This window comes from Mytilus galloprovincialis, chromosome 4 (genome assembly GCF_965363235.1).
Source record: "Mytilus galloprovincialis chromosome 4, xbMytGall1.hap1.1, whole genome shotgun sequence".
Lineage (NCBI taxonomy): Eukaryota > Metazoa > Mollusca > Bivalvia > Mytilida > Mytilidae > Mytilus > Mytilus galloprovincialis.
The window spans coordinates 55,917,904-55,942,044 of record NC_134841.1 but is presented as its reverse complement, the minus strand read 5'-3'; the positions used below and the strand labels follow the sequence as shown (position 1 = coordinate 55,942,044).

General features: G+C 32.5%; 1 protein-coding gene across 1 annotated transcript; it reads right to left on the bottom strand.

Annotated features, from left to right (window-relative positions):
• Positions 1–93: 93 nt before the first annotated feature.
• On the bottom strand, positions 94–24,116 carry LOC143072483 (tubulin-specific chaperone A-like). The gene is made up of 4 exons (XM_076247414.1): positions 23,946–24,116; positions 19,618–19,723; positions 14,728–14,814; positions 94–915 (listed from the first exon to the last, which is right to left on the bottom strand). Exons 1-4 carry the CDS (start codon positions 23,996–23,998, stop codon positions 832–834), a joined length of 330 nt encoding a protein of 109 aa, XP_076103529.1. The 5' UTR covers positions 23,999–24,116; the 3' UTR covers positions 94–831.
• Between the last annotated feature and the right edge of the window lie 25 nt (positions 24,117–24,141).

The window sequence follows — 24,141 nt, the reverse complement described above, 5'->3', positions numbered from 1 at the left end:
GGGGGGCCCGGGCCCCCCCTAAATCCGCCTATGTTTATCTGGCAACTTCAGAGATTCAGAAATGATTATTTTGTACTGATTTAAGCAGTCAAGTCATATTGGATTTTTTATTTCTAAGCTAACAATACAACTGTATATGAAATATGTATATAAAAAAGCACAGTTTTATCAACAATTTCAATAGCACAACATCTCTTTTGTTCCAAACCCATAATAGATCACAACTCTGTATCAAACATCCATAAGCATCCCTCATACCATTTTCATTCAAGCTTTGTAATTTTCAAAAAAGTCTAAAAACAAACATGCTTTTATGTATATTTTGATAAGGAATTCCGAGCGCTTTTTAAATACATGATTAATTTGAATGTAGAACTTTTGTGTTTCTCAATAAGTACTTTTGTGGAAAGCAAGCCAAAATTTAGGAAAGAATTTCTGAAAAAATAATGATGAATTGAATAACATTTATCTAAAAAAAAAACAGAAAAGGAAGAAACAATTTCTGATGTGGTATGGTATTTTGAACCCCCTGTAAAGTAAACCTGGGATAAAAATACAATAGAACATGGCTATTAAATTCAGTAAATATTTCAAATGGAAATGTAAAATATCAACTAATTTTTTTAAATGATGATGGGATAACATTCAAAAAATAAATGAAGAATCATTGTCAATTATATTGCAGTAGTCAGTAAAATTCTAGTGACTTAATACGAATTCTACTTCTTACTAATGGATGAATTGTGCAAGGAATAAAACTTTAGGATCAATTCCTGTGATCAATAACAAATATATACATTGTGTATTATAACTACAAGTTATAAAAAACGTCTATCCCATTACAGCATTAGCTTCTGTTAAAGATGTCTCAGCAGCTTTGTATTCTTCGGCTTCCTTTAAATCTTCTTCTTTTTCCTGCAATACAGAATAAAAGTTCATATATATGCAATCTGAGGAAAAAGATTTAGCCACAATAGTATCTGTTATAAGTTTTAAATTTGAAAAAAATATATAATCAAGAAAAGTCCTTTCACTGAATACCTGTAATTAAATTTATTTTATAATTTGATGAATCTTTTCTAATGAACTTCAAATTTAGGATACAATATCCTCACTTACATCTAGAAATTGACAATGAGGGTAATTTGAGAACTTAACTTTACTCCAAAAGAGTTCAGTATAATTTTCCTATTGTAAACTTTCCATTTATCTATGGTAACATACAAGCAGTGCTTGTGGAATGTATATCTCGCAGTTGATACTATATTCGAAGGATTTTATCTCTTATCAGGATTACCTTTAAAGGGAAAATTCGTGATTTTTTACTTATGGTTTAAATAAGTTCATTATGAAATAATATAAATATTCACAAAGTTTTATTGCTATTTGTGCAGTAATAAAGGAGAAATTCAATAATTAAGGAAAACAAGAATGTGTCCTCAGTACACGAATGCCCCACTCGCACTATCATTTTCCATGTTCAGTGGACCGTGAAATTTGGGTAAAAACTCTAATTTGGCATTAAAATTAGAAAGATCATATCATAGGGAACATGTGTACTAAGTTTGAAGTCGATTGGACTTCAACTTCATCAAAAACTACCTTGACCAAAAACTTTAACCTGAAGTTAACTATCGTAGGTGGGGCATAAAAATATCAACTACTTCCTGTAGATCGTGACGTTTTCTCCTGGTATTGCATGCCGGAATTTAAAATACAATCATTAAAAGTCTTGGTTTTTAATCATATTTTAACCAGAGACGTATTATATGTCTCTGTTTTAACGTTTTCGTTAGTGCGCCGATGACTAATGCTATATCTAATAACCATCCGATAATAAGAAAATAAAACGCACAGACGTGCAGTTGTACACATTCATGAGATAAATTTTCTATATTTACCGTATATATTTCGATTTATTTTTGAAGACAGCACAAGAAATTATTAATATACACTCTTATCATATACTTTGACTAAATAACATATGATTTTTACTGTATGATAATAGCATAAAATTAACGTAAATTCCATATTTTTTTAATTGGTGCTTAGCGAGCTGATATGAAAAGTTTATCACATGCTTCGATTGTTATCACATGCCTTTCCGCATGGCATTTCAGTGATACTCTGCAAATTTCGGAAAATACACCTCAATGCTACGTTTTCTATGAAAAACAGTGTAAATTATGTATATTTTTGTTGATTCGTCCATATTAAAATATGTTTCTTCTCTGTTGAGGCATATGATAGAAAGATTTAATATCGAATGTACTAAATTTGGGGTCCAACGTCCGTGAACTTTTCACTCTTTGAAATTCTATTTGGGAACCACGTAAAAGGATCAATATATGAATCTGTTATTTTGCTCCATTGTTGAAGCATATGATAACAAGAATGTGTCCACAGTACACGGATGCCCCACTCACACTATCATTTTCTATGTTTAAAGGACTGTGAAATTGGAATAAATTCTCTAATTTGGCATTAAAATTAGAATGATCTTATCAAAGGGAACATGTATACTAAGTTTCAAGTTGATTGGACTTCTACTTTATCAAAAACTACCTTGACCAAAAACTTTAACCTGAAATTTGCACTATCATTTTCTATGTTTAAAGGACTGTGAAATTGGAATAAATTCTCTAATTTGGCATTAAAATTAGAATGATCTTATCAAAGGGAACATGTATACTAAGTTTCAAGTTGATTGGACTTCTACTTTATCAAAAACTACCTTGACCAAAAACTTTAACCTGAAATTTGCACTATCATTTTCTATGTTCAGTGAACCGTAAAATTGGGGTCAAAACTCTAATTTGGCATTTAAATTAGAAAGATCATATCATAGGGCACATGTATACTAAGTTTCAAGTTGATTGGACTACAACTTCATCAAAAACTACCTTGACCAAAAACTTTAACCTGAAACCAAAAACTTTAACCTGAAATTTGCACTATCATTTTCTATGTTCAGTGAACCGTATAATTGGGGTCAAAACTCTAATTTGGCATTTAAATTAGAAAGATCATATCATAGGGCACATGTATACTAAGTTTCAAGTTGATTGGACTTCAACTTCATCAAAAACTACCTCGACCAAAAACTTTAACCTGAAGCGGGACAGACGGACGAACGGACGAACGGACGAACGGACGAACGAACGGACGAACGGACGCACAGACCAGAAAACATAATGCCCCTCTACTATCGTAGGTGGGGCATAAAAAGATCAAAACATGTAATTTTTCATATAGCATGTATTATCAGCCCTCAGTCAATACCACCCATCGAGCCATGCACCTAGGGCTGATAATACATGCGATATGGAAAATGCCATGTAATAATCTGATATTATCGTTTATTTATGTTTTTTAAAAGGGGAAAATAGAACTAGTTTTACAAAAGCATTTTAAATGTACGGGAACACTTAAACTTAAACATTTAAAAGCCATGACCAAATGAAAGGTGTACCTGTATTACATTTTTACTTCTAGCGTTTGGCATTAGATTTTAGCTGAGACTACTATAACACATAGTCTCAGATTTTAGTGAGGTCGGAAGGGTTAATCTTATGAAATAATATAGATTATCTGATATCATTTGGATAATGGAAGGAGCTATACTATAAAAACACATAAATTTATTACCAATACACTCGAGATCAAAGGTTGTAAATTTTGCTGATCCAGTTAACTTTTACTCACATTTTTTCATTCTCTTTTGATTTGAGCGTGCTTGTTTTTATATGACAGTATATTTTCAGTTCTCTTATCTCGTTAGACGGAAGCAAACCTGCACAGTATATTCTGCATTTGTATAGTCCGAAGTTTACTAATTGATATTCTTATTTCACATGTAAAATGAATGAAAAATTATTAAAAAATAACGGCATTCATTTTGAAATATACCATTGTTTTCTAGAGTGAAAATAAAGTAACACATGTGAGGGTAAAACGGGACTAACTGATTAGAAATAACGGGACCATAAATTATATATAAAACAGAAGAATAGGTGCTGAAATATGAATGAAAGTAAAATTGAAATTAGATAACATGGGGATTGGTCTATACCTATTCTTAAAACCACTCTCAAATTTTGTAAAATTTTGTACACAGGCTGTATATCACGGACAGTTTTATATTGGTATAGTATATTTTATAAATTTTACCTGTGCACACCTGGTTTACTCGCAATCACACACGTGATATATTGACCTTGTTCATTGTGTATTAAATTAAACAAGCCTGCCAGGAAGAGGACTGTTAGAATACCTGAATATGTCACTTTTACAATACCCCGGTCAGGGGCGTAGCTGCCGTTAGGCACTTTAGGCACGTGCATACACATAATTTTTTCACAAATATTTTTTTTGATAAAAAAAAATAATAAACAACGTTATATGTAGATGGACTCCAGTGAAGTTGTTACAACTCTAATTATTGAAAGTCAGGTGTACACTAGTCTCGCGTCCTTAGGAAATTAGGATAGAATTGAATGTTTTTTGTATGTGTGTACCTTATATAGAAACTATAAACTAGAACTTTGGTTCAGATCATTTCAATTCTATCAACAAAAACTTGAATGAACCTCAACTTAGACACATGAAGTTTTTAGTTTTCAACTAGCTTGCTTCCCACTTTGTCTTCACCCGACTTGCCAATGTTGGTCGTCCGTTTGGTTGTGAAGGAAGTATAAATACGTAGTCACGTCTGGTCAGAATGGGGACATTTAATCTTATGTCTAGTTGTAGAGAGAATACCACTCTTTGAGGAGTTCGTAGTTGGTCTACTGAAAGGCAAAGTGTCTGCTCCTATCCGCAATTTTCCAATGCATGGCCGATTTTCAAAGGAGTATGTTCGATAAGGTCCTAAAATGGCCCCCATTTTTAGCGTAAATTTCAAATTCGGATTTATTTACCAATATCATGATAAATTATAGCTAATACATTGACTAGATAGGATATAAGCCATTTTATTGAAAATTTCACGTTTCTGCGTTTCATTGTGACGTCACAAGTTCTACTCATATTGATTTTTGACGAAAAAATCAATGAAAATGGGTAAATTTCCATAGATTATTGGACAGGAAACATAGAGCGCATACGTCGACAACAAAGATCTTTTAAAATAATGTTTGTGAAGACATTTCACATGTCTTATTTGAATATTAAGCTTGTCGACGCCTGCGCTCTATGTTTCCTGTCCTTGATTTGGTTGAAATCCAGCTGATTTTGTCAAATTTCACAAAAATCCCTTATCTTGACCTTTTTGGGATGTGAAAATCAACGTGTTAGGATTAAACTTTGACAAAAACAGTTCTGTTTAACTTTCTCACATGTCTTTAAGGCAACTTAAAGCATTTATTGTCTTGTAACTATGAACTTTATAATTGGGGCCAAATATGGCCCTTACCGAACTTGCTCCTTTCCAGACCTTCGTCCTGTACAACACTTATTACAGGACTAAGCTCCCTGTTGTGTTTATTGTAAATAATCAATGTTTTTTTTTGTTCTAAACTTGCATAAATATTTTACACTAGATGTTTAAAATTCAATCTATCAACTAGCTTCCAGTAGTTTTGAGTACTCTCAGATCTACGTGTAATGACCACAATTATTCAAATTCCTAAGCAGGTAGGGATTTTACTATAGAGCGGGATATAAAGAAATACGAATTTCATGAATTTTGTTACGTTAGTATGAACAGAACAGAACTTATGCATTAGACATCGACTATGTGTGTATGTGTTTGTGTGGCTACGGTGAAGGTTTAAGAATCAAAAGATTGATGGTTGATGTCTTTCTAGCCAAAAGGATAGTGTTATTATATATAACGTGACGGTACCCAAATTGCACCTATTTTGACAGTAATTTCACCTACGTTTTTTTATGATAAAGACAAAAATTTCCATTCTGTGTTTATTTTGTAGCCGTATCCTTTTTTATTATATAGGTACACCAATTTGATTTTTAATACATATGGAATTATAGAACTAGAGGCTCTAAAGAGCCTGTGTCGCTCACCTTGGTCTATGTGACTATTAAACAAAGGAAGCAGATGGATTCATGACAAAATCGTGTTTTGGTGATGATGATGTGTTTATACATTTTACTTTACTGAACATTCTTACTGCTTGCAATTATCTCTACATATAATGAACTTGGCCCAGTAGTTTCAGTAAAAAATGTTAGTAAAAATTTACAAATTTTATGAAAATTGTTAAAAATCGACTATAAAGGACAATAACTCCTTAGGGGGTCAATTGACCATTTTGGTCATGTTGACTTATTTTTAGGTCTTATTTTGCTGTACATTATTGCTGTTTACAGTTTATCCCTATCTAAAATAATATTCAAGATAATAACAGAAAACGGCAAAATTTCCTTAAAATTACCAATTCAGGGGCAGCAACTCAACAACAGGTTGTCCGATTCATCTGAAAATTTCAGGGCAGATAGATCTTGACCTGATAAACAATTTTACCGTCACGTCCGATTTGCTCTAAATGCTTTGGTTTTTGAGTTATAAGCCAAAAACTGCATTTTACCCCTATGTTCTATTTTTAGCCATGGTGGCCATCTTGGTTTGTTGGACGGGTCACCAGACACATTTTTAAACAAGATACCCCAAAAATGATTGTGGCCAAGGTTGGATTAATTTGGACCTTTAGTTTCAGAGGAGAAGATTTTTGTAAAAGATTACTAAGATTTACGAAAAATGGTTAAAAATTTACTATAAAGGGCAATTTCTCCTAAAGGGGTCAACTGACCATTTCGGTCATGTTGACTTATTTGTAAATCTAACTTTGCTGAACATTATTGCTGTTTACAGTTTATCTCTATCTATAATAATATTCAAGATAATAACCAAAAACAGCAAAATTTCTTTAAAATTACCAATTCAGGGGCAGCAACCCAATAAAGGGTTGTCCGATTCATCTGAAAATTTCAGGGCAGATAGATCTTGACCTGATAATCAATTTTACCTATGTCAGATTTGCTCTAAATGCTTTGGTTTTTGAGTTATAAGCCAAAAACTGCATTTTACCCCTATGTTCTATTTTAAGCCATGGCGGCCATCTTGGTTGGTTGGCCGGGTCACCGGACACATTTTTTTAACTAGATACCCCAATGATGATTGTGGCCAAGATTGGTAAAATTTGGTCCAGTAGTTTCAGAGGAGAAGATTTTTGTAAAAGTTAACGACGACGGACGACGCCGCACGACGACGGACGCCAGACGCCAAGAGATGAGAAAAGCTAAAAAGGAGGTTAATGGTCACATTCTTTGCTTAACCAAACACTAGAGGCTCTAAAGAGCCTATGTCGCTCACCTTGGTCTATGTGCATATTAAACAAAGGACACAAATGGATTCATGACAAAATTGTATTTTGGTGATGGTGATGTGTTTGAAGTTCTTACTTTACTGAACGTTCTTGCTTCTTACAATTATATCTATAATGAACTTTGCCCATTAGTAACAGAGAAATATATTTGGTAAAAATTTACATAAATTTACAAAATTAATAAAAATTGTTAAAAATTGACTATAAAGGGCAATAACTCCTTAAGGGGTCAATTGACCATTTAGGTCATGTTGACTTATTTGTAGATCGTACTTTGATGAACATTATCGCTGTTTACAGTTTATTGCTATCTATAATAGTATTCAAGATAATAACCAAAAACAGCAAAATTTCTTTAAAAATTACCAATTGGAGGGCAGCAACCCAAAAACCGGTTGTCCAATTCATTTGAATATTTCAAAGCAGATATATATTGACTTGATTAACAATTTAACTCCTTGTCAGATTTGCTCTAAATGATTTGGTTTCAGAGTTAAAAGCAAAAAACTACATTTTACCCCTGTTCTATTTTTAGCCGTGGTGGCCATCTTGGTTGGATGGCCAGGTCATCGGACACATTTTTCAAACAAGGTACCTCAAAGATGATTGTGGACAAGTTTGAATTAATTTGGCCCAGTAGTTTCAGAGGAGAAGATTTTTGTAAAAGATAACTAAGATTTACGAAAAATGGTTAAAAATTTACTATAAAGGGTAATAACTCCTAAAGGGGTCAACTGACTATTTCGGTCATGTTGACTTATTTGTAAATCTTACTTTGATGAACATTATTGCTGTTTACAGTTTATCTCTATCTATAATAATATTCAAGATAATAACCAACCAGGTGCTCCGCAGGGCGCAGCTTTATACGACCGCAGAGGTCGAACCCTGAACAGTTGGGGCAAGTATGGACAAAACATTCAAGCGTGATACAGCTCTGAATTTGGATTGTGATCAAATTTTTGACATTACATGGTTTTTTTTTACACAAAACAAATGTCAAGATTTCACAAATCAATTAAAGATTTCTTCTGCAAACTTTTTAAATCTAAAATTAAATAGTTGACACAGCATAGGTTTCTGACACAGAATGAATGTGGTCTAATGAACTTAAAAAGTTTTTTTTTGCCTTTGAGCAATTCACTATGCTGTTGAATATTAATCCTCTCAAAAAAATGTTTGAAGAAATTTTCTTTTTATTTATGAAATCTGAAATGAGAAAAATTTAACCACCCCCCCCCCCCCCCACACTTTTTTTTCACATCCCTGTTTCCCTTTTTCCAAAACTGATATCAATTCAAATTTCTAATGGAGTTTGCAACAATAACTACTCTTTTAAATACATCATAAAATATTAAAATGTAAAATAAAGTGCTTGTTATCACTGAATGGTAAAGATTGGTTGGTAGTAAAAGTGAATATACATTGTTTATTGTATAAAACAATAAAAAAAACTTCATCAGCAACATTTTATATTGGCAAATTTCCAATGAAGTTATTTACATAAAGTTATTGGCAAATAAAAATAGAAAATGACATCATAGTCATGTCTGGCAAATGTACAACATCAATTATCTTAAAACATTTTAGATAAGATAAGGAAAAAAAGCTTCATCAGCAACATTTTATATTGGCAAATTTCCAATGAAGTTATTTACATAAAGTTATTGGCAAACAAAAATAGAAAATGACATCATAGTCATGTCTGGCAAATTTCCAACATATATTATCAACTACTATTCTATACAAAGAAAGATAACTCCAATTGAAAATTAATTGCTATTGCACAATATTGTGCAATTAGATATTTCTTGCTATTGTGCAATACTGTGCATTTGAAAATTTCTTGCTATTGCACAATACTTGATGTGGAATCCTGATTTGGACCAACTTGAAAACTGGGCCCATAATCAAAAATCAAAGTACATATTTAGATAAAGCATATCAAATAAGCCCAAGAATTTAATTTTTGTTAAAATCAAACTTAGTTTAATTTTGGACCCTTTGGACCTTAATGTAGACCAATTTGAAAACTGTACCAAAAATTAAGAATCTACATACACAGTTAGATTTGGCATATCAAAGAACCCATTTATTCAATTTTTGATGAAATCAAACAAAGTTTAATTTTGGACCCCCATTTGGACCAACTTGAAAACTAGGCCAATAATTAAAAATCTAAGTACATTTTTAAATTCAGCATATCAAAGAACCCCAAGGATTCAATTTTTGTTAAAATCAAACTAAGTTTAATTTTTGACCCTTTGGACCTTAATGTAGACCAATTTGAAAACGGTACCAAAAATTAAGAATCTACATACATAGTTAGATTCGGCATATCAAAGAACCCCAATTATTCAATTTTTGATGAAATCACACAGTTCAATTTATGACCCTTTGGGCCCCTTATTCCTAAACTGTTAGGACCAAAACTCCCAAAATCAAACCCAACCTTCCTTTTATGGTCATAAACCTTGTGTTTAAATTTCATAGATTTCTATTTACTTATACTAAAGTTATGGTGCAAAAACCAAAAATAATGCTTATTTTGGCCCCTTTTTGGCCCCTAATTCATAAACTGTTGTGACCTCAACTCTAAAAATCAATCCCAACCTTCCTTTTGTGGTCATAAACCTTGTGTTTAAATTTCATTGATTTCTATTTTCTTATACTAAAGGTATTGTGCGAAAACCAAGAATAATGCTTATTTGGGCCCTTTTTTGGCCCTTAATTCCTAAACTGTTGGAACCAAAACTCCCAAAATCAATCCCAACTTTCCTTTAGTGGTCATAAACCTTGTGTCAAAATTTCATAGATTTCTATTCACTTAAACTAAAGTTATAGTGCAAAAACCAAGAAAATGCTTATTTTGGCCCCTTTTTGGCCCCTAATTCATAAACTGTTGTGACCTCAACTCTAAAAATCAATCCCAACCTTCCTTTTGTGGTCATAAACCTTGTGTTTAAATTTCATTGATTTCTATTTACTTAAACTAAAGTTATTGTGCGAAAACCAAGAATAATGCTTATTTGGGCCCTTTTTTGGCCCCTAATTCCTAAACTGTTGGAACCAAAACTCCCAAAATCAATCCCAACCTTTCTTTTGTGGTCATAAACCTTGTGTCAAAATTTCATAGATTTCTATTAACTTAAACTAAAGTTATAGTGCGAAAACCAAGAAAATGCTTATTTGGGCCTTTTTGGCCCCTAATTCCTAAAATGTTGAGACCAAAACTCCCAAAATCAATCCCAACCTTCCTTTTGTGGTCATAAACCTTGTGTTAAAATTTCATAGATTTCTATTCACTTTTACTAAAGTTAGAGTGCGAAAACTAAAAGTATTCGGACGACGACGACGACGACGCAGACGACGACGCCAACGTGATAGCAATATACGACGAAAATTTTTTCAAATTTTGCGGTCGTATAAAAACAGCAAAATTTCCTCAAAATTACCAATTCAGGGGCAGCAACCCAACAACAGGTTGACCGATTCATCTGAAAATTTCAGGGCAGATAGATCTTGACCTGATTAACATTTTTACCTCCAGTCAGATTTGCTCTAAATGCTTTGGTTTTTGAGTTATAAGCCAAAAACTGCATTTTACCCCTATGTTCTATTTTTAGCAATGGCGGCCATCTTGGTTGGTTGACCGGGTCACGCCACACATTTTTTAAACTAGATACCCCAAAGATGATTGTGGCCAAGTTTGGATTAATTTGGCCCAGTAGTTACAGAGGAGAAGATTTTTGTAAAAGATCACTTTGATTTATGAAAAATGGTTAAACATTGACTATAAAGGGCAATAACTCCTAAAGGGGTCAACTGACCATTTCGGTCATGTTGACTTATTTGTAAATCTAACTTTGCTGAACATTATTGCTGTTTACAGTTTATCTCTATCTATAATAATATTCAAGATAATAACCAAAAACAGCAAAATTTCCTCAAAATTACCATTTCAGGGGCAGCAACCCAACAACGGGTTGACCGATTCATCTGAAAATTTCAGGGCAGATAAATCTTGACCTGATAAACATTTTTACCCCCATGTCAGATTTCCTCTAAATGCTTTGGTTTTTGAGTTATAAGCCAAAAACTGCATTTTACCCCTATGTTCTATTTTTAGCCGTGGCGGCCATCTTGGTTGGTTGATAGGGTCACGCCACACATTTTTTAAACTAGATACCCCAATGATGATTGTGGCCAAGTTTGGTTCAATTTGGCCCAGTAGTTTCAGAGGAAAAGATTTTTGTAAAAGTTAACGACGACGGACGACGACAACGGACGACAGACGCCGGACGCCAAGTGATGAGAAAAGCTCACTTGTCCCTTCGGGCCAGGTGAGCTAAAAATGGTTAAAAATTGACTATAAAGGTCAATAACTCCTAAAGGGGTCAACTGACCATTTTGGTCATGCTGACTTATTTGTATATCTAACTTTGCTGAACATTATTGCTGTTTGGTTAAATTTGGCCCAGTGGTTTCAGATGAGAAGATTTTTGTAAAAGTTAACGACGAAGGACGACGACGACAGACGCCGGACGCCAGACGCCAGACGACAAGTGATGGGAAAAGCTCACTTGGCCATTCCGGCCAGTTGAGCTAAAAATGGGTCTAAACTGACCTCCAAATTAAACCATCAATGATTCTGAAATGAGGAGTACCCAAATTGCATCCATGCTTAAATTCGCACTGTCAAAATTCTAATAACAGAGCTTTTGTTTAATTTCTTCAAATATTTTGAACAATTGGATATTAGTCCATGCTTACTCTTTAATTTTTTGATCATTTTAAAAGATGACGTTTTGATGACGTCGCATGTCGACGTTTCAGTACATTTTGCTTTTTCAGTAAACACTTCACTTGTTGATAAATACTGTGAATGTTTTGTGCATATCTAAATAGCTTTACCTATGTTGAAAGATGTGCATAGTATCAAATCATAAAAATACAAATTGTTTATGGTCTCTAGGAAATCTTGTAAGATTATTTTTTCTATTTGGCTTAATAGGTGCAATTTGGATACTCGGAGCAATTTGGGTACTGTTACGTTATATCAGTGTTTACATGCACGTGCCTATTTTTTTTAATGAAGGATCGTCAATATGTACTATCAATTAAGTTAAACGTATATATCGATCATAACGGAATAGATTTGAAAATACCAAACAGGGTGTACTGCTTAATTAAAGGGATATGCGGATCTATGCTGGGCAGTACATATTGTAAATAATTTTTTTTATATTTGATTTTCCAATTGTACTGCGTTATTTAATTCACCATTCAGATGTTATGGTAAATCATTTATAATTCTTCAAACTTTTCATCATGTATATTATAATTATCATGATTAAATAACCAGAAAATTTAATATTTTTGTGCATAAAATTTTGCAGCCAAAACGCTGAAATCCGTTTTCCGTCGGAGGGGGGGGGGGGGGGCTTTGCCCCCTGAACCAGACCTGCTGGGGGCCTTCAGACGCCCCAAACCCCCTGCCGATTTGTGCCTACAGTTGAATGAATACCTAGCTATGCCCCTGCCGGTAATTACCGGTATTAAGCTATGCTGATTACAAGAAGACAACTTTTTGAACGTTGCACAAGTTAGGAAAAAACCATCTTCTCTAGGCAAGGGTTACGATCCACTCCCGTTCTCTTCACCCTTGGCAGATTAAGCCAAGATGTGTGAAAACAATGTTTCGCCATCTATCGGAAGATAAAAGTCACACCCATTCCAAATACATCATTCTTGACCAATGGTAGCACTTGAACTCTTCAATTTGGAGGTAAAAACACGGTAGCGTCTACATTCTACACACTTGGTTAAGCCGGAAACGAAAATATACTTTCAACATTCATGCATTTGTGCATGAAACATACACAGGAACTTCTATTAGTTGATTAAAAACATTCCAGTTGTCACTAAATATAGTCGTATGTTTAGGAAAGTGAAGACTTGTTGCACATTAAACATGTGGCAATTGTTAACAAACACCTTCTAAATTTACACGTGATCATGTTATAGGCACTTTTTGATTAGATGCAGCAAGTTTCGACTGCAACCAATAAAAATCCTTACCCTGTGTCTCCGAAATTTTATCTCAATCCGCCAAGGGTGAAGAGAACGGGAGTGGATCGTAACCCTTGGCTAGTGAAGATGGGTAAAAACCCCAAATAAGCTAAAAATATATGTTAGAAAAAAGCATTTAAAAAAACTTTTTCAAAAGAGATAAATCTCAGTTTATAATTCTCCGAAAATTTTTTCACTTTATTGAGACTATAACATTATTATAGCATAATTCCTATATTATACTTGATACTGTATCTTGGTGCCAAAAATGTAAATGTAATGATGAGCTAAAACCAATGTACGATCTTATGTCATTTACAGCTTTTTAACATGACTTCAGCATTGTATGCTGAATATTTAACCCTCTAAAAAAATTAAGATGTCTTGTTAAGTATTTTTGGAAATATTCTTATCAATCTTAGTGAAGCATTAATTGATTTGATGATCTTGGAAACTATGTAGACTTCTTCCATTACTTGGTCGTGTAGAACATCCATCAGCTTGACAAGTCATTTTAACACTGATTAACGGACATGTCATGCTGGGTACTAGGACTTTGTGGTAATTAGATATCCGTGGTCATTAGTTTTCAAGATGGCGTCTTGCTGAGGATTGAGAGTTGATTTCAAAAATCTATTAACTCACTTATCTAGACAAATAAACCTTTAATATTTTGGGAATATGCTTATTTATTTAGGATGAACATAATATCAAATTTTTATTTTTTTGCAAATTTTCCCTTTTAAAGAGTGTTTGCTAATTAGAGTGAAATATTGAATCAAGGGTTTCGGTTCCTGATGGCAATATTTAAATCCATACCAAAGTTGTATGAAGGCAATCATAGTTTTGGTAACAGTTATATCAAATATTTGCATCTGAAAGTCACAAAGACAACCAAGTCCATGGATATGCTTTACTTGTAGCCCAAATTTCAAGTTCAACCACGAGCAATAAAATTGGTGCAACAAGTGCAGGAGGAAGTGTTTTCCCCTTTTTTGGAACACCTGAGTTCACCGATTATGTGTTTGGTGAGGTTAGCAGTTCTCTATCTTGATTTTGTTTAAGTTTGAAGGCAGTTTCTACCTTTACAGTACCCCCTTAAAGCTGTTTGAACATACTTATATATTCTTGCAGTAGCCTGGGTTCCTGCCCAAATACCTACTGTATGTCACTAAACAAACCAGGATCACAGGAAATCCTATTTTTCTAAACAAATTATGTTTGCAAAACATATTTAAGATTAACTAACAGTTGAATAAATACACCACAAGTAACCAGATCAGTTTTCCCACATTCAAAGTATACTTACCAATAATTTAGTTAATTCTTCATGGGCTACTTTCAGTCTTTTCAATGAGTCTGGAATCATTTGTTTACACTCCCCTAGGACTTCTACCTATAATAATATCTGAATGTTATATGCTCTACTATTTACATGTGACACTCATACAGTAAATATTACAACAAAAACTGTACCAGCATAACAGAATAACATTCATTTTGTATTCAGACGACATAAGAAGACACCATGTGACAATTTTAAGTCAATTATTTATTAAAGTGAAACAAAGCTACCAACAAACAAACAAAACACTTAAAAAACAAATGTTCTCAGTTTTTGGAGAACAAAAATAATTTGTTTTTGACCCTAAGAAAAAAAAAAAAGTTTGTTTCACCCTAACCTGCCACTATATATAATGCTAAAAGGGACAGAAAAAAAGTTTGTCCGAAAAAAAAATCCCGAAACATCAAATGGTTGCTGCCTTATATCAATATGAAAGACAGTAAATAATTTTAATCCGTTTTCAATATTCAAGATATGTTACTTTTTAAAAATATTAATATAAATTTGATACAGAATTTAATACAATTTAACAATTATGCAAGTAGTAAAACTGCTCTGAGTTAAATATCATATTGCACCGTCGGAAGGAGAAAATGTAAGTACGTCGTTTGAGAAGGCATGGCATATTATATATATTGTCCATTTCATTTATTAACAACACCTTGTAAAAATATTTTTTTTGAAAATAAAAACTGTTTAATAGAACAAACAAAACTATCAGTCACAATGATATATGAGGGTTGATAAGGGGAAAAGGGGAGTGGGGAGGGTGTTTTATTTTTCCCTATTCTGTAGTTCTGTAATCTATAATTCTATCGGCCATTTTTCTCTATTCTGTAAGAAATGTTTTCTTGTGTTCTGATCGTGCATGTTGAAATTTCCTTCTGTATCATGATTTTGACATGATAGATGTTTTGTCTGTATCAACGACAAATATATGACGACACTACCCAGTTATCTCCTTCCCCTTTTACCCCCTTCCCCGAATCTGTCACTATACTGCACAAATGATATATTAATCAATTTTGACTACTATCTGTTTAAAACCAATCAGGGGGGAAATTATTTAACTTTCTTCGTAATAATTTGGATACCTGAGATAATAATCAGTACATACATGTATAGTGCATTATGTATATTTGATTATTAAGTCTTTCCACTTTTCTGTGGAAAGACTTATTGTATTTCTTCTGATTATTATTATTATTTTTTTGATAAATGTTTGTTTTGCAATATGTCGCTTAGATATTTCTCATATGGTATCGTATAGTTTATGTGCTTTTAAATTTCACCCTGCTAAGGCGAAATATTTTCTTTGTGAGAGTTATCTCCCTATTCACTGTTTATCATCTGTGTGCATCTCCTTCGTAACAAAAAAAGATAGCGACAAAATTCTTTTTACAAATTGTTCGTTACATCCTCAGTAATTTTTGGCTCATTTGGATCGAAGCGATTCGATGAAATTTTATAGGAGTTATCTACCTTTACAAAATAAATTTGTTGGTATGTTTTTTTAACTCATAAACAGTTAACCGTATAACCCTGGAATAAATTTATTTGAGGCCCCTAGGTCCTAACTTAGAAAATGAGGTCAAGGTCAAAGGTCAAGGTCAAGTTCTCAATTGTGACTTTTGCTGGTTTTTGCATTTTCTCCGACACCTTATAAGATACATATAAAAGAACAAGTGCAAAATGTCTGCTTTATTGTAATGAAGATATGCTACATTTAGTATTATACAATTTAATGGCATCTTAGAGGAGTTGGTGCCCCTGAAATGTCTTGATATGAGGTTATTTGATTATAACTTCAACTAAGTTCATTATAAAGGCATTTGACCTGATACAAAAGGTAAGGTGACAAATGACCTTGAAAAATGACTACCGGAAGTGATCTTGAGAAAACCGGAAGTAGCCTTTTTTGCAATTTTTTCATATTAAAGGACTTAGAATCCATATATTTTGTCATATAGATACATAAACTGATAACTGAAGACTAAAAATTACTTCCAACAAACCGGAAGTGGCCAATTATCTCCCATTCTACATACAAAAGTATATAGAAACTATATATTTTTGGAATCAGTGTGAAAGAAGCTATCATATGAGACTGGAAGTGACATTCATTTCACCGGAAGTAGCATATTATCTCCCTTATATCACTCAAAAATATAATTAAACCATTATTTATTGCATCAGTATGAAGAAACTTCTTATCAAAATTTCTTTGATGTGGAAAGACTTTCAATTGTTCTCTGAACAATTGGTTTTTTATTATACATGTATTTCGTAAATGGACATCAAGTTTAGCACCCCATTACTCAGTCTTTTTTTCTTTATCTTTTTTTTTTGCACATTTCTTTCTTTCTTTCTTTCTTTTTTTTTTTTTTTTTTTGGGGGGGGGGGGGGTATTTTTTTATTCTGAATACCTTGTATATATCTTGGGTAATTTCAAATAAAGATGATATTAGTGTTGGATAATCGGTTGAAATTACCAACCGATTATCTATTACAATCGTTTAACTATCGGTTATAATCGCATCAGAATACTTTGCCCTTTTTTTAAATGAAATCATGCATTTTAGTCTCATTGGTCATGTCTAATGTGTATATTCCATTTCATTGCAGAGTTTTATATGTTAATATTTGATCTTCTGTTTCCTTTTCATATTTTATTTAGCAATTATAAAAATGAATTAATTAGAATCCAGATTCAGATTGAACATATTATATCTCATAATTACAACATTAATTACCAAGAGTGACACTAACTTTTCTAAATTTCAATGGTGTAACTCACATTATAATTTCAATAACTTAGCAGTATAAACATTTGAATGTTTCACAGTAAGAAAAGATATATATAAAGTATTTTACTTTAAGAAATTTAAGATTAACAGAAAAAAATAAAACAATGCATTTGCATTGAAATATATACAGTAAACAAAGAGGATCCAGCCAATGTCTGTTAATTCGTGTAGAATGCTTTTTTTTCACTTTATGATCATCATTTTTCTGTCAATTGTGTCAAGCGAGCGTCTGAACTTATAATTGCAAAAATGCGGAATTATTACATAGTTGAACCGTATCCGATCCGTGATTCTAATGTATTTCAATGGCGGACAAATTTCAGAAAATTCAACCATAAACGATGTTTGACAAGCAATTTGGGAAGGAATATGACGCTTTTAACACTACTAATGGATAAAACATTAATAAAAGGCAATTTGCGACACGCTCTAATGAAGTAAAGAAATTATTTTGTCTAAAATCTGAAGGATTTCATGTACGCTCTCAAGTAACAAGTATCCGGTATTGAGAGAGTATTTCATACAAAGTTATTTATTTTAAAGATCAATCTGTATATATATAGTCAATACTTTTGTCACGTTTTAAAGGGGAAAAAATGGTTTTGTCTTTAATTATAGAATGTTTGACATTGTTATTGTCATCCACTGATATTTTTTGTTGCAATTTGTTTGACTGAGCAAATAAAATTCAAACCGCAAACGGACCGGAAGTTGATACGCAAAAAGTCCGGAAACTATAGCGACAATCGATTGAACAAAATCCAAATCGATTATCGACATCGTGAGGCCCAACCAACTGATTTCCGACTTATTCCGATCATCGGAACAACACTAGATGATATTCTAGTGGGATATATAATGCACAATACAACTAGTGTAGGAGTATCTACAATGATTCTATGAATAGCAGATGTTGCTCAAAGGATTTTATTGGTTCTAAAAGATATTGGATAATCTAATGATTATATTAAATAAATTTTGTAGTCGTTAGATTGCTTTGTTTAAAAAAAAACACACTTCAATTTCTGTTGATAACATATTTTGTGTCTACAGAAAATGAAGACAAATTTGATGTTGCGTATTTATCCTAAAGAAAATGTATGAAAAAGAAGACGTTAACCAAACAAAAAATGTTGGACTGAGTAAATATGTGTATGTTTTATCGATACAATTTCATTTAGAGTCGAAATTTTAAGATTTGAAATGTCAAAATTTCAACTTTGAAAAAAAAATTCACGACCAAATCTATGTTTTCTATGTCCCTAATACGCTTCGGAATCCGTAAAAACCCTATTGACATTCAATTCTATATCAAAATACCCTCAAAAGCAACATGTAAGATTTATTTTTTTATACTTAAGTATGGTTTTGGCTTTACTCAAATATTTAAGAATATTCTTAACTTTGAGTAAAAATAATTCTGAGAATTTTTTTATGGCGGTGTTTTTTGCTGAGAATAAAAAATCTGAGAAAATTCTCAGGCTGAGTAAAAAAACTTTACTCAAATAGTTTTATGGCGCCACTTTTGATAATAAACAAGCTTCTGTCCAAGTTTGGTACATTCCAGGATAGTTTCAGAAAGTTATTTAAATATCAAAAACTTTAATCACAGAGTGAATATTTGTGGCCACCGCTTCAGGAATGTAGGATCACTGTCTCATCTTTGCGAAAAGTTGCAGGCTTGACAAAAATGTGAATTCTAAATACTATAATTGGTATATGACAAGTACTTCTGTTGTGATTTTTCTGACATGTTATTTAAAAGGGGCTGGGCATGACCCCTGTAAGCAAATCCTTATTGCATTTGCAACTCAAAGACTCTATATGTTTATTGATCTACCAATAACTTCTTCATGAATTGCAATTATTTGTTATATATATACCGGTATTAACCAAAATGGGCAAGAGTATAGTAAAAGCTGGGCAAGGAATCAGGGGTTTGCCTTAGGAAGATATATCTTTTAATCTAAAATAATTTCCAAACCTTATAACCAGAAATTTAGTAATACATTTTTATGTGCTCTGAATAAACTGAAAATGTGAATACCTGTTTCTTTATATCATATTCATCCTTTCCTTCTGTCTTCATTTTCTCTATTTTTGCTTCCTGCTGCTCGGACTCTTTTTCATAGGAAAGTTTCTCTTTTGTCAGTCTGAAAATACATTTTTTTTAATCATTCAGCTCAGGAACATATATATCTATTGGCAGGACTTGACACTACCTAATTTCAGCCATTTTCATTGTCGGGTTATAGTTAATAAATACACAATACGGAAACGGACATGTTTTAAAAAGGTACTCGCTATTATCCTAATAATTTCTGATAAAAAGATTATGTCATTCAAACTGAGTGATGCCTGAGTGTATCGAACTTCTACTGTCACTTTAAATTAATTATAATCTCACTCATTTTATCACAGAGGTGTACAGAATGCAAACGAGGTAATAAAAAGAGGGCGTTGATTGCCTTTCCGAATTCCAATCCACTTTAAAACACTTCATATCAATACAGTATTGATATGAAGTGTTTTATTTATACATCACACTTATTTTTTTAGGACAAAATATATCTCCTTTATCATGTTTATGATTAAACTTCTTTGTATTTATGCTTAGAATTATGTGTTTACTTTATTGAGCAGTTTCATTAGTTTTTCAATCAGACGCTACCAAAATCCATAAATCATCGCAGTCTTGTAAACAGGGTTGGCAAAAACCCGGGTTTTATGAGTATTGCCCAGCCCAGTGGGAAATACTGGGAAAACCCGGGTTTTACTGGGTTTTAGTGGGTAATACTGGGCAATACTGGGTAATATAAAATACTGGTCTGAATTTTATATAGAATTCAGTGATCAAACACAAATTTTATACATTTATATATAACCTTTTTTGTTTGTTTTGTTTGGGGAACTGTCAATCATAAAGCAAAACACTTTTTTTTAAATAAATATAACTCCTATTAAGAATTAACAATTACATGTAAGAAAAATTACATTTAAGTAATGTATATGTACTGTCATTAGTAATTAGTAAGTAATTATTCAGATTAGAATGCAGATTTGTTTATGTAACAATAATCAGCCCTTTCAATTCTATAAGTGTTAATGGCATGACCCCTTAGGGTGTTTATGTAGCAATGTGACAAATGTATGAATGTATAACATTTGAAATTAACAATTCACTTAAACATTGCAATAATTTTTTTTTCAAAGTATGGATTATTGAAACAATGCTTAGTAATTAACAAGGTTTCCTTAAATGTGCAAATCTTGTATTTTGTCTACATAGAATTTTTCATTATTTTAGAAATGACTGTCAATAGTTATCTGTATAAAAAGTATATATTTAGCTGTAATACTACAAAACTACACCAAGACTTTACTATTTTGTGTTAAAATAAGCTTAAAAAATCATATTGCCCAGTAATGCCCAGTATTCCCCATTTCTGGGAGTATTGCCCAGCCCGGGAAAACCCGGGTTTTCCCACCCGGGAATTCCCGGGCGGGTAATACTTTGCCAACCCTGCTTGTAAAGTCTGAGAATTTATAAATTTTATACTTAAAAGCCTATCATATTCATTTCCTGTTAGATATACTATTACCATGATTACAGAGATCCACAAATTACTGAAAATAACATATTACAATTAATAGTTATTGTGGTATGGATGGTAAAACTTTTAGAAGAAACAAAATATAGAGTTCAGCAAAATCCAGGATTTTTTTTTCTCAAATACAAAATGCATTTGAACATGTTGAAATCTATCTATCTACAAAAATGTGGGTCATGCTATGATACATGGATACTATATGCCTTAAAAGTTCCTGTTAGTGTTAGTTTGACATTACTCTGATGTCCAACTGGCTGTTTTGCCAGACAAGCTGGGCCGTGGGATATCATAGTTGTCCCATATCAAAAAGTGGATATTTGCCTGTCAAAATGGATGCTCTGCTTTGTTGCTTCCGGGACAGACTGACAACCTTGAATCATTATACATGTAAATCGGGTCTCAATTTGTTCATTTTTCATTTATCTTTTCATTCATGCAAGTTGCCACCCTTTATATTCTCATATTTAGACAGTTTTCACAGAAATCTATACAAACATGACTAAGAACAGTGTGTGAAACTTCCTCTGGCCAATTGCCAACAGCGAGTAAGAATGGTATTTGGCGAGTCCAGGTTCAATAGAACTCGCCCTGGTGGCGAGTAGCTCTTCTGTGGTGACTTTGAATCAAGCCATCAAAAAGATTGTAACAAAACATTTTCCCCACAAAATCTATACTGTTATCCTTGACTTCTGTTTAAACAGGGGCCCAGATGATACATATCATGTTCTGATTGGCTAGATGACAGTGGTATGAAAAACTAGGTCTCACTAATTAGCGACAAGAAGCGTCAAGAAGTGACAAGAAGACTATTTAGCGACAAGAAAACATTTTTTTTTTTAAATATAAAGAAATATACGAGCAGAAATAAATTGATATTAACCAGGCCCATGTTCCTTGTTTTATTGCTACAATAACATCCAATTGACACCCTCAACTTTGTACATGCGTCAGACTATACAATTACACGCGCCAGAATATACATAAATAGTGAACACCTGTTGAAAACTCAAGATTGTCATTAATTTCCTTTAATCTTCAATCAATATGCATATATATGATAAATATCGTTTAATTAGGCAATACACAAAATAAAATGATGAAAAATATTCACATTTTAATTTTCTTTTCCTCTTGTTTGATTTCAGTTCTTTGTATTTCACAATATGTGTCTATAAAAAAAGAAGATGTGGTATGATTGCCAATGAGACAACTGTCCACAAGAGATCAAAATGACACATACATTAACAACTATAGGTCACCATACGGCCTTCAACAATGAGCAAAGCCCATCCCACATAGTCAGCTATAAAAGGCCCCGATATGACAATGTAAAAAAATTCAAACGAGAAAACTAACGGCTTTATTTATATAAAAAAATGAACGAAAATCAAATATGTAACACATAAACAAACGACAACCACTGAATTACATGCTCCTGACTTGGGACAGGCACATACCGGTACATGTACCGATACATAAATAATGTGGCAGGGTTAAATCTGTTATTTTTTTAAATATTGTACAAAGAGTTTTAAAAAAACAAATTATACGATAAATATATTTTTGTTCTAAAACACAAGTAAAAGTAATATCATAATACGACAGGGTAAACGTAATACTTAAATATTTCAATTCTTTTTCTATCAATATTAAGTTTCTTGTCGCTAAAATTGTTTTCTTTTGCATATTCTTTTAATATTTATTTGGAATAAGTAATTTTAATAAAAAAAATTGTTTCTTGTCGCTTTTTGTTGCTAAAATAATTCTTCTTGTCGCTAAAATTCTTCTTGTTGCTAATTAGTGAGACCGGAAAAACTTAACCCAATCAAACTGTGTTTTATAGATAGACAAATTTACTTTCACTTTCCTTTTGGCAATGTAAAATATGTTTTCAAGATTGAGGAAAGAGTAAATTTCTTATTTATAAACTGTAAATAAAACTTAATTACAAATATAATGAATATTTAAATGAACAGCATCAATGGAAAAATAAGATGCTAATTTTTAATTCAGTTTTTTAATGAAAAGTAAACAAAAATAATCTTTAGGTTGTACATTGCTTATTAATCCAGCTTTTAAATAACATGAAAGGGAAGAAAAGGTCAGCAAAATAATCTTTACAGTGTTGGCCTACATAGATAGCAGAACAATATTTGTTTTTCCAATAGCATAAATATTGAAAACTGCATTAATTATGGTAACAGTAGCAACTTTGGAGCTATTTTTAAAAAATGTTTAATACATACATGTACAACATTTGTACAATAATGTCTGAATAAGATGGCGAGTTAAAATTTAAGATTGGCAAGTGGGATTTCAATTTGGCAAGTTGAAATGAAAATCTGAAAATGGCGAGTTCCCCCCCAAAAAAGGTTTCACACACTGAAAGGAATAAGGTATTTGTGAGGTGTTTGTAACCGGAGAGCATGAATTTCATTACAAAATTGCTTGTCTCCACGGGTGCTTGAACTCGGAACTTCTGTGTTACAAGGCAGCGTGTTAACCGACTGAGCTAAAGAAGTGCTTCCTTAGCTCAACCGCTTACGACTGACTAAGAATCTACTAAGTTTTCTAAGGGAAGCAATCCCATCACATGTTAACACGAACATTCTACCCAAACGTTCCATGAAAATCTTAAATCCCGATTTTAAAAAATACATGAAAGCGACGCATGTTTATAAATATAAAACACTGCACGATACATTTAAACCGGTTTCTGTTGCTACGCGCGCTAACGCAACTTGTGACTTTAAATGCGTATTACCTTTTGACAACACCTGTTTTTATCTTTATTTGTCTGACTCTAGGATCTGCCATGATTTACTTGGGTATTACAGTTTTCCTGTCTGATGTGTAATAGAAATAGAATTGTGTAAACAGTATCGTGAGTCAACTGCAAATGCTGAATTTCCAAACAGGAAGTAGACAAGGGAAGCACTAATGACAGGACGATTGCCCGG

Excerpts from the sequence above, each read along its gene's own strand:
- LOC143072483 (XM_076247414.1), bottom strand. The coding sequence starts at position 23,998 with ATGGCAGATCCTAGAGTCAGACAAATAAAGATAAAAACAGGTGTTGTC. Across the intron at positions 14,815-19,617 it reads AATATGATATAAAGAAACAG|GTAGAAGTCCTAGGGGAGTG; the intron begins GTATTCACATTT and ends ATATTATTATAG. Across the intron at positions 916-14,727 it reads AAGAATTAACTAAATTATTG|GAAAAAGAAGAAGATTTAAA; the intron begins GTAAGTATACTT and ends TCTGTATTGCAG.